Source organism: Micromys minutus, assembly GCF_963924665.1.
Source record: "Micromys minutus genome assembly, chromosome: 13".
Lineage (NCBI taxonomy): Eukaryota > Metazoa > Chordata > Mammalia > Rodentia > Muridae > Micromys > Micromys minutus.
In genome coordinates this window covers 37,656,503-37,671,406 of record NC_137982.1, presented here as the reverse complement: position 1 = coordinate 37,671,406, position 14,904 = coordinate 37,656,503, and the positions used below count along the sequence as shown (strand labels likewise).

General features: G+C 41.4%; 1 protein-coding gene across 1 annotated transcript in view; it reads left to right on the top strand.

Moving 5' to 3' along the window:
• Positions 1–10,672, top strand: part of FIGN (fidgetin, microtubule severing factor) — a gene marked incomplete at its 3' end in the record, with an annotated part of 115,447 nt that extends 104,775 nt beyond the window's left edge. The window contains exon 3 of the mRNA XM_080927237.1: positions 8,418–10,672. Within this exon, the coding sequence (XP_080783363.1) occupies positions 8,418–10,672 (2,255 nt within the window). The remainder of the gene's footprint in view (positions 1–8,417) is intronic.
• Between the last annotated feature and the right edge of the window lie 4,232 nt (positions 10,673–14,904).

Genomic DNA, 14,904 nt, shown 5'->3' with positions numbered 1-14,904 from the left:
AGCTGCTCAGAATCTCAGTATGAGCTGCTTTTATGTGCTCAGTCATAAGTGGATACACGGGCATTTAACATGGTGAATAGGTGAGACACAGGGTGTGGGCCTGGCTCTTATTTGTTGTTGTTGTTATTATTATTATTATTATTATTATTATTATTAATTATTATTATTATTATTCAAGACTTCATGGGTTTTGTGTGAATGCTCCATTATCCGGTTTGATTTTAGGTACTAAAAATGAAGAAGTGCTTATTGAATTATGACATTTATGTTCTGGGTTGCTTTAAACCGTACGGTACACATGGCGATTGGATTTTGCGTGTGAAGTCTGGGGTGTCAACACTGCTCTTCAGCACAGTTTTCTTTGTGTAAGTGTTTCCTTCCACCACTCTTCCCTCCCATTCTTCTTACTGATGTATCTGTTGTTTCTTTTGACACGCCTGTCGCTACATAGTTCTGGCTGGCCTGGAACTCGCTATGTAGACAAGCCTGGCGCCAATTTGCAGTGAACCTCCTGTCTCCTCCTCCAGGGTTCCGTATTAAAAATAATGACCCATTAATCCCACACACACTACGGTTCCTCTTTGGTTTGCAGGATGCGCAAATAGTGACCATTTCATTTGGCCATGTTCTTATAAGTGAACATTTTCTTTGTGTAGCCAGAATTTAATGCATTTAAGGGAGTCTAATTCAAATCATAAGTTATCTACAAGTTAAATTTAAGGACAAGACACACGCCACCGGAGTCCAAATTATTATGGCTGTAATGAACACAAGCTCTTAATAACCCCGAAATAATGACCTGTGAAACAAACTCTGTCACCCCGACGTGATCTGTCTCTTTGGGGGTGTCTTAACCTCATGAATGTTGGACTAAAGCTGATGCAGTTGACTATTAAATCATGCATTGCCCTGTGATGTCAGAATCCATTGCACATTAAAGGAGAATATTAAGAATGATGGAGTTGGAGTGAGAGAAATAGTAAGAAATAATATCCCAGTATCAAAGCCATGGGACAACCGAGTGAATAATCCTGGGCCAGGTTTCTGAAGGTGCCTTCAACCACCATTGCACAATGTTGTACCAATGACCATGAGCTGAAACCAACACCATCAGTTAAGTTTCTGGCGTTCTCATTAGCAGGGCAAGGATATTATCTCATTAAGATGTAACATTTGGATTTTTTTCCCCTTCAAAAAGGACTACATTAAAAAAAAAATGAGTTGTGGACTAAAACTCCAAAACCTTCTGAACTAAACGCTTGTGACTTTTCAAGCAATTCACTGCATTTGAGAACAATACTAGAGCTTTTGGAGCCCTACATACGATGGTGGTGATGTCACCCTTGCTCTGTAGCCTGTTACCTAGAGACATGCTCATGGGGTAGATGGGATAGACGGTGAGGACGGAGAGGGGCATGGTTTCTGAAGTGGAAGCTGGTTGTCAGACCTGGCACACCCTGACAGAGCCCAACCCGGTGTCTCATCTTTTCACCTGTCTCAGTGAGAACTATGGGAGGTTAGTTTTGTTTGTTTCTGTGGGTTCTTTCTGTAGTCCTATGAGCTTGGTTCTGGATAGAAATCCTGCACTGCAGAGAATTAAACACAAGTTTGCAAACTGCCCGCTGCCACACCCACGAGGCTGTATTTCTGCTAGAGGGTGAAGCAACTGAACTAGATTTATCCAGAAGACCGGTTACCGATAGCTCTTTAAAGGACTCTCTCATACAAATACAGTGAGATTAGAGGGTGTTTCAAAAGGACTGCACTTGGAAGGTTTGAGGTGTGAAATGGATATAAGGAGAGAAAAGGACAGCATCAGTAAATGATTAATACAAAGTATCTCAGTTTGAGACTGCAGATTAAAATTAGCCATGTGTTTTAAGCCCCCTTTCCCCACTCTCCATGTTGAAGTGGAAACAACATGAAAAATAAAGAAAATGCTGTGAGAGTCATTGACGTACTTTTGAGAACAGGCTCTCTGTACAGTCGAGCACAGACTCGAACTGGCCACTCTCCTGCTTCCGTTGTCCATGTCCCAGGGTGTCAGACCTATCCTTCCCCACCCAACTCGTAGTTTGAATTCTGACACCTTTATTGATTAAGACAATTCTGCATCTAGTTTTGCTGAGTATGAAAGCATTTCTATACCTTTCTTGTAACAACATCCACACAGGAAATCGTTCTTCTCGGTGGCTGTCTTAATTTTTCTTTTATAGTGAGGGATATTGTTACGTTTTTTTTTTCCCTGCCCCAGTCCATGTCTAAAACATCTATGGCATTTAAAATTTTTTTAAAAAGGCAAGTGATGTTGCTATGTCTCATACACAGGAGATATTTTCACAAAAATTTATTACTTTAGGTAGTCTCAACTGCAGACTAAAAAAGGCGTGGCTCTCGCCTGTACATTTTATAGGAACATAAAGCTAAACATAGGAGCTCAAGCAACTCTTCCAAAGATGAGAATAAGTAATGTCGTTCAGAGTTGAACTTGGGTCATCATACTTGTTCATATACAAGCATCTTCATATCCTCTCTAGTCTTTATTTGGAGAACTTTTTTCAGTATCTCTCTATTCTAACTTCCTAGTAATGACTCAAACTAAAACTCTTTGGTATACAAAACAGCCTCCAAACTATGAGCGCACAGTAAATGGAATGCCAATCTGAAAGGCAATTGTGTTTGGACCGGGACATCCTAAAAATATATGAGTCTCCTAAACCAAGAGACTATTTTAAGAAGTTTATAATTATGATATTAGGGGTAAACAAAGCAGAAATTCCTTTGATTTAGCTTCCTTCTGGAGTCCTAGGGCTTTAGATGTTGAATGATCTCTACTTGTGTCCTAAATAAATTTAAGAACTTCTGTATAACATTCATACTCTAAATACTTTAGTATGTGCTCACTGGAACTAAGAGCAGATAAAATTCCCTCTGCTTTTCCTTCACACTTTCTTAGCCTTTACATTGTATTTTAAGCCCAGCAAACCTTAGAAAATGGAGTGAGGTGTTTTTTAGATCAAACTGGTCTTTGCTGGTCTCTTTGCTGCTGAAGATACGTAGAGGAAGGGAAAGAGCTTCAGAATCTGACCAAACATTGAGCCTGTTCCTCATTCCCTTGAAGAAACTCAATGAGGAAATATCACACAGAGACGAGCTAGCATCTAGAGACAGGAAGTTTGTAGCCCCACTCTCTGAAGGCTCTTCACTGCTATGGCTATAGTTTAGGCCAGGGAATTTGATTTGAACATGAAACTTGAACATTCTGTGTACCGGTGCTGCCATTCTCAATGTAAGGGATGATGGGTGTCAGCAGACCACAGAGGCTCTGAACCCTCATAATTACTCCTGTTCATTCCAGACACTGCGCTTGTACAAGGGATCCTGATAGATATTGTAATTTTATTCTCTAAGTAGATTTTTAAAATGTGATGCAAAGTTCAGAGTACAGTTGCCCGCAGAACATAATAGGCATGTTACCACATGGATAGTGTCCTATAGTCACCCAAGAGCAAGCCCTCTCTACACCTGTAATGTGTGCCTTAGGAGTCTAAGGAAACGTACCAAGGAACGGCCCTTAGCAGGTAGCGCCCCCATGAAAACACAGCTGGTGCACAGCCTTCTATACCTAGAGCTGCTGAGTCCCACAAGTGTAGTAAAGCTGGGTACTGAGTGCTTCCAGCTAATCCTTCCAGCAACATGTGCTAACATATTAGATTCCAGAAGACACACCTTTTTTTCTTTAATTCTCTCCTTTTCTAAACGTTATTCCCTTCGTTTTGCTGTTTTGTTATGTTTTTTTGTTTTTTTTTGGTTTTTTGGTTTTTATTTTTGTTGTTTTTTTTTTAACTTTTGAAACTGAGGCAGGACCTCAGGCATTTTAGTTGTTTGGTTTCCAAATGAGTTAAAGGCCAAAATGAAGGTTGTAAGGCAGCGACTATTCGGGTGGTAAGTTCTAAGCTGGTCAGTCATGTGAAGGACAGCAAAGTTCATGCACATGCCCATCTGCTGTGTGGAACAGAGGGACACACATCACGTGTTCCTGCTTCATCCTGTGGTAAGAACAGAACAGAATGTTCAGAGGTTTACCATGATATCTGCTATCTATAGGTAGCATTTCTGATAAATCATCAGTAACTTTGTTGGTTATTTTAAAACATAAGTACATTTTTTTTTTGGCATAAAATGTGCCAGATGTGGTAAGAAATTTCTCATCTTTTGCGAAATAAAAATGGACAGTTTGGTGCCTTTTAGAATTATCTTTAAAATTTATAGCTTTATATATATATATATTATTGGGGGGGGGACAGAAAAACTGTATGTGAGAGAGGGTATTCATATGTAGCCCAGGTTATCCTCTTATTCATGAACTTCCCACAGCCTCCCAAATGCTAGAATTAAAGGTATAGGCCAAGACATCTGACTATCTTCTGATTTTTGTCTTTACTGCACTCTGCATGGTACGGCTAAACAACAGTGAGAATTATTGTTCTGAAGACGAGTTTCCAAAGTGTAAAACGGCACCATTCTTGGGATTTTCTTTTTCTTTTTATGTTCTAAGGAAAAATCACATCAAAGCTTTTTTCCCCACTCTCTTTTCTTTAACTGGTCTCGCTGCTTTAGTACCAGGTTAGGTGGCAGAAGCCTTCTGCTCCCACAGGCACCAGTGATGCAGTCAACTGGGGCACTACATACCTTTGTTCAAGGAACATTTGGCACCACATCTTCTTCCACTTTGTCACCACCAGCAAACAAGATCAACAACAATGCGTTGGGTGCGACACCCCCAAAACATAATGCTGAGATTCAAGCACTGGCGAATCGACTATGTTCACAAGGCCTCGCTGGGCTCCCCAACAATGACTCCTGTGCACCTCACTAATATCAGGATCTAGGTTATGGTTAATGATTAACCTTTCCATTCAAATAGTTAGTGAGTCCTGGGCTCTCCCAGAAGGAAGGGGCACTGCTCTCTTCTTCCGGTTAAACAGAACTCAGACTTCCCTTTCTCACATTTCTGAAGGATATTGTTTAGTATTGCATCAGTAGGTCAACTTTCAGTTACATCAATAAACATATTCAATCCAGTAACTGTCCCAATGAATTATTTTGAGGGATAGGATCTTTGGTTAATTTCAGATGAAATATAAATGTTTGAAAATTCAATTAGTTTTGCTACATTAAAACTGCACAGAAATACCCAGTTTAAGTGGGCAATCTATTTTGTTCAACGTGCATAGGCTTATTGCTTAAAGAAATGGTAACATGTTAAAATCATGCTTGCATTTCTTATAAGTGATTAATTTCAAAGAAAACTTTGCTTAAACCAAGATGGAGAGGCCCCACCTTTTTTTTTTTTTTTTCATTGTTCACTTTTTATTAAAGGTTATTTCTTGCTATCATGGTTATTAACAAGAAATCATCTCAACCAACTGGAAGGAAGCCTAATCCTTTTATTCTGTGTGCTTGCATGTGCATGTATATATTCCTACGTGCACAGGTTTGTACTTGCCTACGCACACACTGGATTGTGTTCCCATGACTTCTAAATTATTTTTGAGATACGTACTCATGTTTCTTCTTTATCTCTCTATTAATAGGCCCCATTAGAGCATTGTGTTCTCATTTTTTACTACTCAATATTTTCATTTGTTTAAGAGGAAAATGTCCTAAAAGAAATTACTTGGAAATAATCAAGGGATTAATGAATGTTTAGGCCTTTGAGTTCTACGCTGCAGTCACATTGCTATTCTCTCCTTTAGTTAGGCTTGGAGTAAATCCCTTGACACTAGAAGAATTTAGATACTGATTACTTGCGATTGGTTCCTGGTGATTTGCCCTTAATAATTTCCAGTTGAGTCTAATGAAAGTATGATTCCTGAAAAGCCGCTTCATTAAAATTGCATCTTTTCCCCCTTCAAGTGTAGTTCCAGTCATGTCACTGGCTTTGTGGTGTATTTTTCTCCTCTTTAAAAGTACTGACTGAGAAAGCAGAAACGATTAGGAGAATCACTTGACTTCTTCCTAGAGCTCTGCTCACCAACCCTCCCTCTTTCTCTGAATGGGAGAATGAAGGTGCGCCTCTCCAGGGTTCCCAATATTAATCTCCAAATTGATTTTCTTGTGTTAAAGTATACATAGCCTTAAACAAACATGTATGGTTTATTTGAAGTAAAGTGAGGAGTCTGATGCATATGGAAAAGAACTAAGCTCTTCAGTATTTTACTAAACATGCGTAGAAGGCTGATTAACTTATACTTGCGCAGCATTCAAACTTAATTTCACTGAGTTGGTGATTTGCAAATGAATATCTGCATGGATCCTTTTTTCAAAATCCAAATGCAAATGAGTACAACGGCAGTAAAATATATTTGCAAATGAATCCTGTTGCTTTATTCATTTATTGTGTAATTACTGCAATCCTTCCCACCTTGTTTTCAGTATTTCTTAATCATTAAGTCGGAAGCATGACAGCAGTGCCAGCCCTGGCATGATTCTCTTTGACTAAAACCTTGTAAATTAACACAATTAGCACAGCATCCTCCTGCTAATTAACTTCCACTGTCTGGTGCAGTGGTTTTGCAAACAAGGAAGACAGAGTCAGAAGGGAATCAACATGCCATTCTGTTACCAAACTGTGTGCTCTGATCAGTTTAGCTCAGTGAGTCAAAGCTGGCCATGTCAAAAGCCAGAGTCAGGCAGCGAGGAGCTGAAGTGGGTGGGGGAGGAGAACAGAAAGAGATAGGAGCTGTCAACACTGCTTGGGGAATTCAGAAGGGAGCGGATACCACAGATGCCTCATTTAGACCAGGCCTTCTTATCAAGGATTCTCTGCCAGAGGGCACATGATGGTTTGCAAAATTCACTTTGGCTAATACAAAAGAGATTACGGAGGGCATCTTAACGCAGCTGTAGCAGAATAGGAAGTGTTCCTTCCCTGTGAGCAGGGATTGGAGGTAGGATGGGCAAGCACTGCAAGAGGAGAATGCCGGTCCAGTGCTCTTTGGTAACTAGCCATCTGACATCTTAAATAAGTCTCTTTAGGCACTGCTTGTGAGATATGTGAAGCAGGTAATTTCTGAGGTCTTTCAAAAGTTCTCATTTAAAACGACTGTGTGATTCTAATAACTGAGTGCTTTCTCTTAAGTAAGGAAATACTCGTTTCAGGGTTACTACAGAGTCACTAGCTTCAGTTAGCAATCTAGCAGATGATAGGTTTGCTCCTGTGACCTCAAGGACGAGTTGTACTCTTCCACTTTCTGCCACTCGTGGGTTACTATAGAAATGTAAAGGGTTAGAATCCAGATTCTCCACTCTTTCCATCGCTTCTTACCCTTCCTTTCTCTTTTTCATATATACACACATATATATATACATATATTATATATGTATATATTACATACATATATACACACATATATGTATATATGTATTCGCATATATGTATATATGTATATATTCTTCCCTCCTATTTTGGTATCACAGTTCGTAAGGGGAGGAGGGAGAACAACACAAGAAGCCCTACAGACAGTGATGCTTGTTTTTTTGGTTTTTTTTTTTTTTTTTTTTTTTTTCTTAAGACTCAACAACAGAACTGAGAGGCAGAAAAGAGCCAGTTGTAATTCATACCGAGTTGTAGGCTTTCTGTGATGAAAGCGGTGGAGCGCTGCCTGGGAGATTGCTTTGCTGCACTCCACGAAGCAGATTTGAAACTGTCGTGGACCACTTTAGATGAGAGTTGGATTATGGAATGACCTGCTATGTCTGTGTCATATTGTTCTGTGCAGGGAGCATTATACTGTGCTAACTAGGTGTTCAGTACCAAATAAGAGAGGTATCCTAGATGCGATCTGTCAGCTGTGGCTCATTTTTATACTGCGAAAATATAAAACAGAAACTGATGGGAAGAGCCAGAATAACTAGGTGGCATACATGTTAACAATACTGCATGCTGGATATTAAAATGTGTGTGTGTGTGTGTGTGTGTGTGTGTGTGTGTTACTGCAAAGAACCATGATTGAATTCTAATTTGACAGGATAGTTTGTATACATATATATGTGTATGTGAGAATGTGTTTGTACAGGTATGAATGTGTGTGTGTGTGTGTGTTTGTGTGTGTATGTGTGTGTGGATTCTATGTTAAATAAGTAACTTCACAGCAATAATGCTCCTTTATCCTTCTTTTTAAACTTGGTTTTCTATAGAGTTTTATTTTACATTGAATTTATTTTTTTCACAGGGTTTATTGTCTCCCCATTTTGAAGAATACATATCACAGAGATCACGTTATGTATTACAACCTGAGTAGATTCTTATCCGTGTCCACACCTTTAATGGAAGATGGAGTGGGGGTGCGGAGCCTTAAGTGTTCTGATGAACATCTAAGTAAATGTACTATCTTTTCCTTCAAATTCCTTAGGCTTGAAGATGCAGTGGACGCCGGAGCATGCCCAGTGGCCAGAACAGCACTTTGATATCACCTCAACTACTCGGTCTCCCGCTCACAAAGTTGAAGCCTATAGAGGTCATTTGCAGCGCACTTACCAGTATGCCTGGGCGAATGATGACATATCTGCTCTGACTGCATCCAACCTTCTGAAAAAGTATGCAGAGAAGTATTCTGGCATTTTGGAAGGTCCTGTAGACCGACCTGTGCTCAGCAATTATTCAGACACGCCATCAGGACTAGTGAATGGTCGGAAAAATGATAGCGAACCCTGGCAGCCTTCCTTGAGTTCAGAAGCCGTTTATCCTATGAACTGCGTCCCGGATGTCATCACCGCCAGCAAAGCTGGTGTCAGTTCAGCCCTCCCTCCAGTAGATGTCTCAGCAAGTATAGGAAGCTCCCCTGGGGTGGCCAGCAACCTGACAGAACCAAGTTACTCAAGTAGTACCTGTGGAAGCCACACAGTACCTAGTCTTCATGCGGGACTCCCATCTCAGGAATATGCTCCCGGATACAACGGATCATATTTGCATTCTACTTACAGCAGCCAGCCCACACCTGCCCTTCCATCGCCTCATCCATCCCCGTTGCATAGCTCGGGGCTCCTGCAGCCGCCGCCCCCTCCTCCTCCTCCACCAGCCCTGGTCCCAGGCTACAATGGGACTTCCAATCTCTCCAGTTACAGCTATCCGTCTGGTAGCTATCCTCCCCAGACTGCCGTGGGGTCTGGGTACAGCCCTGGTGGGGCACCCCCTCCTCCTTCAGCATACCTGCCTTCAGGAATTCCTGCACCCACCCCTCTGCCCCCCACCACTGTTCCTGGCTACACCTACCAAGGTCATGGTTTGACGCCCATCGCACCCTCTGCTCTGACCAACAGTTCCGCAAGTTCTCTCAAAAGGAAAGCTTTCTATATGGCAGGGCAAGGAGACATGGACTCCAGTTACGGAAATTACAGCTATGGCCAACAGAGATCAACACAGAGTCCTATGTACCGAATGTCCGACAACAGCATTTCAAATTCCAATCGGGGGAATGGCTTTGACAGAAATGCTGAAACATCATCCTTAGCATTTAAGCCAACAAAGCAGCTGATGCCCTCTGAGCAGCAAAGGAAATTCAGCAGCCAGTCCAGTAGGGCTCTGACCCCTCCTTCCTATAGTACTGCTAAAAATTCATTGGGATCAAGATCCAGTGAATCCTTTGGGAAGTATACGTCGCCAGTCATGAGTGAGCACGGAGACGAACATCGGCAGCTCCTCGCTCATCCAATCCAAGGTCCGGGACTCCGTGCAGCTACCTCATCCAACCACTCCGTGGACGAGCAACTGAAGAACACTGACACGCACCTCATCGACCTGGTCACCAATGAGATCATCACCCAAGGACCTCCCGTGGACTGGAGCGACATAGCTGGTCTTGACCTGGTGAAGGCGGTTATTAAGGAGGAGGTTTTGTGGCCAGTGTTGAGGTCAGATGCATTCAGTGGGCTGACAGCCTTACCTAGGAGCATCCTTCTCTTTGGACCTCGGGGCACAGGCAAAACACTATTGGGCAGATGCATAGCTAGTCAGCTGGGGGCCACGTTTTTCAAAATTGCCGGTTCCGGGCTGGTTGCAAAGTGGTTAGGAGAAGCAGAGAAAATTATCCATGCCTCTTTTCTTGTGGCCAGGTGTCGCCAGCCCTCGGTGATTTTTGTTAGTGACATCGACATCCTTCTCTCCTCTCAAGTGACTGAGGAACACAGTCCCGTCAGTCGGATGAGAACGGAGTTTCTGATGCAGCTGGACACGGTACTAACTTCGGCTGAGGACCAAATCGTGGTCATTTGTGCCACCAGTAAACCAGAAGACATCGATGAATCTCTTCGGAGGTACTTCATGAAAAGACTTTTAATCCCACTTCCTGACAGCACAGCGAGGCACCAGATAATGGTACAACTGCTCTCACAGCACAATTACTGTCTCAATGACAAGGAGTTTGCACTGCTTGTCCAGCGCACAGAAGGCTTTTCTGGACTAGACGTGGCTCATTTGTGTCAGGAAGCAGCAGTGGGTCCTCTCCATGCTATGCCAGCCTCAGACCTTTCAGCCATTATGCCCAGCCAGTTAAGGCCCGTTACATATCAAGACTTCGAAAATGCTTTCTGCAAGATTCAGCCTAGCATATCTCAAAAAGAGCTTGATATGTATGTTGAATGGAACAAAATGTTTGGTTGCAGTCAGTGATAACACCTTTAAAAAAAAAAAGTTGTAATGAATGTTGGCACACACGTAAAACCTGCTACATAGGGAATAGAGCCCCTTTCCAGTAGTGTTTCAATTGCTAAGGGTACTGGGGAAGACAAGGATGATGTTGCATCTTTAGAGTCAGGGTAGCTTTGGAGGAAGCAGGCATCAGATGACGAGCCGCTGACTTGGAAGCCCCAGCTGACAGAAAGTATATACATGTGGATGCTCAGATCGGTTCAAGCTAGACAACGCTCACCGAGAAGGAAGGTGCAAGTGTGTTGATTTCGGAAAGACATGAAACTCGCGTATTGATTCCATTCTGCTGTTCTTGAGATTTAGTTGCTGTCAAGTGCCTGGAGTGGTGCTTTATTTTGTTTGTTTGTTTGTTTGTTTGTTTGTTTGCCTCACAATTACATGGGTGGCATGTGCTGATATAAAGAGCTTTAACTTCAAACATTATTGGACTAAAGAGATGAACGGTTGTGTTAACAACAGAAAACCAGATTTTTTTCTTTTTGGCCATTTTAAGAGCAACAGTATTCCTCAATCCTGTCTGTTCTGCAGTGTTAGCTAAGAACAGGTTAAACAGGGTAACGGTAATCTGGACCTTAATTTCTCCAGTTCATTTCTTTTAATGTTTTTGTCTGCAAAAACTCAGGAAAGTGATTGTGATTTGTACAGTACCTCAAAGGAATGTGTTAAAAGCACTATGTACTGCTGAGAGTAATAGGGTAGGCTTCAGTGTTACTTTATATTAAAATGTATGTTTACCTCAACAATTGGAGACTAGCAAGGAAAATTACTTTGAATGTATCCAGAAAAGAAAAGAAAAATACCGAAGTGTGGTACAACTGAACATTTACAGTTTAAAAGTAGAAGTGGAAGGATTTTTCTTTTTCTTTAAAGTTCTCTTACTAATTATGGGGAATTATTAACCAGAGTAGAACAATTACTGAAGAGTTCTTAATGCATTGCGCTCCCTGAGGATTAAGTGGAAATGTTCATAGACGTTACACTGGTTAACTGAAAAGCTGTGTCTTCAGTTTGTGTTGGTGTTTAGAGCAGCCAGCTGCAGACCTGTTTAAAACCCTGAAGGTGACAGAACCTACCAACTATAGCTGCCTTCTACTGCCATGCTGGTGGTGCTGGTGGTGGTGTGGTGCTGGTGGTGGTGTGGTGGTGGTGGTGGTGGTGTGGTGGTGGTGGTGGTGGTGGTGGTGGTGGTGGTGGTTTGGAAGCTCTCTCTTAAACTGCTAGGGAAAGCATCTATTCTGTTCACTCAGAGTTTCAAGACTTGCAGAGCTGTTTCACAGAAAGCAGAGGATAGAACCAAATCAAACCTGCAAAGTTTTTTTGAAAAAAAGCAACTAACCGCATGTATCCGCAGAGAACCCTCCCCTAGGTCCCCCTTCTCCCCCCCTCCCCCAGGCCTCATCTTGACTTCGCTCTTCAGAGCACACTTAGCGCTTCTTATCTTCAAACGCCCGGCTGTAGAACTCCCGCATTCATTTCTACCTCAGTTTCGTTCCGTTTCTTTTGGAAAGTCAAGTGAGAAGTTAGACGTGGACATGTGTACCACAATAGAGCTTGCCAAATGTGGGGATGTTTGTGTCCTGTTGTGTTTCTTCCATCTTTCGTCTACTTTCCCGATACACCAGTCTCCCCACATCCTTTCACCTCTGAAGCCTACCACGCGGCGTGTGTGGCGTTTCTTTCTCACCCCGCACCTCTGTCCCTGATTCCATCGGGTTGTCCTTTGTCTTCTGTAGTGCAGTGTGTGCACGTTTTCATTGACAGCTGGCTGAAGTTCTTCACCAACATCTCTCGCTGTCATGATGCAGGACCGAGCTCTCCACAGCCACTGCCTGTGCAGAATTAGAGCATTTTGAATGTACTTCCCCGCCCTCCTTTCTTTTCCTTTCGTTCGTTCTTTCTTTTTCTTTTAGTACTCTGTTTTGTTTAAATTTAGAGATACAGTAATTGTTGCAAAGCACTGGCATTTTGTGTGTTCAATAAGTGATGTACATTTTTAAGGTAACTTTAAATAAATACAATGGCAGCCCCATGAAAGGTCTTTCTGTTATATTTTTTCCTTCCTTTGATTTTTTTTTTTTCTGAGCTCATCTGCAAATTAATTCTCTGAAACACTTAACACAGAGGAATTGAATGAGAACATGAACTCGTGGTATTTCGAAAATTGTTATGATATTTGATTAGCAATCTATTTTTCGTGTTCCTGGAACTGAGCAAATGAACTAGAATCTAACGAACTGTGGACATGTATCAACCAACACTGTTCTAAAATATTTCCCATATTTTAAAAGCAGTGCCTTTCATTAAGGATACACAAATGATGATGCTACTTCGATATTTCCTCTGCTTTTCACAAGTGAATAAATGCAACCGTCATATTTTGGATCTGCCCTGTGCACGGCCCATGGTAAGGAGATCCTAACATCCACTAACGTGTGGGCCCATATAAATCTCATCTCAGTTTACTCTCTGAGCAGTACTGACCCATCTTACCTATTTAGAGGTTGCACCTCATTTCCACCAATATGCTGTGCTCACTAATAAAATTTAAAAAATAGGAACATCTGACAAGTTTTGACAAACCCAATCCTCTTTAGTCAACCTTCGAGAACCCAGTATTAACCCACATTGTTTGGTGTGCGGTTTTTGGGACTTAATGCCAAATATATGAGACAACAATTGTGCTTTGTTCTAACAAAACTGATAATAGACTGAAAGTCATGCAAGTTGGCTGATAGCTTTAAAATGGCTTTAAATTAGTTTGAGATATGTTGTACTCAAACACTAGTATGAGATATGAGTGGTCTGAGATCCATGCATTTAGCAGAAGTTTGACATTACATGTAACTTCCACTTAGCCTAGCCAGGCCGAGAATTATCTCGGCAAGTTGAAGAAATGAACACTTTCTAGCAAGGTTTTTTAACTCCATGTGACGGCAGTGTGAAAACTCCCATGGACTATCCCACTCAGGATGTCTTTTCTGACCATCCATTTGAGAGCTTGGTAGAGAACACTCTCCAGGTCTTCAAGTGCGTGTGGATATTCAGCCCTAGAACAAATGGGTAACTCATGGCCTCTCTTTCATTGCTTAGACTTTGGAGGAGGCGCCTAATGAGTGTAAGGTAGAGAACCAGTCAATCTTTTCCAGTTGAGGGAGGAGATTCAACCAGCCTCCTTTACAACCCTCAACTCCTTCTTCCCAAGTGTAACAACATCTTCAACAGGGACGAGAAGGGAAGGGGGAAACTACTTCAGGAAAAGAATCAATAGAAATCCAAGAGGTAGTTTGTGGTGGGTTTATGTGGGACACCAGTGAAAATACTCCATGCTGCTGGCTTGCTTCTCTCCAACATATTTAGAGCATCCGTGGCAATGTGGAGAACTTTGCTGACTGAGCTGGTCAGTGGAATGTGAAGGCAGTATACTTTAAGGCTATTTCCCCTCACACAGAATGTTTATCTATTAGTCAGTTTGTATTCCACTCAAATGCAGATAGACGGGTATAATGTTTTCTTGTGCATTTGAAACCTATCAAGGAGAAAATAAACCATTCCACTAAAATACATAGGCCAAACACCATCTGGACAAGTGATAAAAGCTATCCAGAGGCTATACTAAATGCAAGGTCAATTTGCATGGGCTGCGGAGCACTTGGCTATGCAGTTTTGAAATGTATACTTCCAAAAAAAAAATCCAAATTAATTCTTGCAATAGGTCATTGTAAATTTAAATATATTTCTGAGTTGAAAAAGATGTTTTAGAGGCATTTAGAATCTCTTTCTCTGAAAATATATCCAACCTCAAGCAGTAAGGTATTTCTGTACGCCAACTCTCGAGTTTCTTAGCAAGAATTTGGAATCCTGATTATTAGGTCTATTATTACAGAGTGAAAGGCACATAGTTTATTGAATTATTAAGGCCACTAAAGTTCTAATATATATAAATATAAGTATAAGTATAATTAGTGTGTGTATGTATGTGTGTGTGTGTATGAGTGTGCTGTTTCAACCACCACCTCTTTGAACTTTAAAATAAACCTGTTTCTTACATTATCTAGAGGCAACTGCTTTCTTTCCTTTCTTCCTATGTGCCAAAATATACATGACTACTTCAAAATTCTGTTTCAATGTGACTTTTTTTCTTTAAGAAAAGTAAAAAAACTAAAAAGAAACCTTCCATTTTGAATCATCTGATG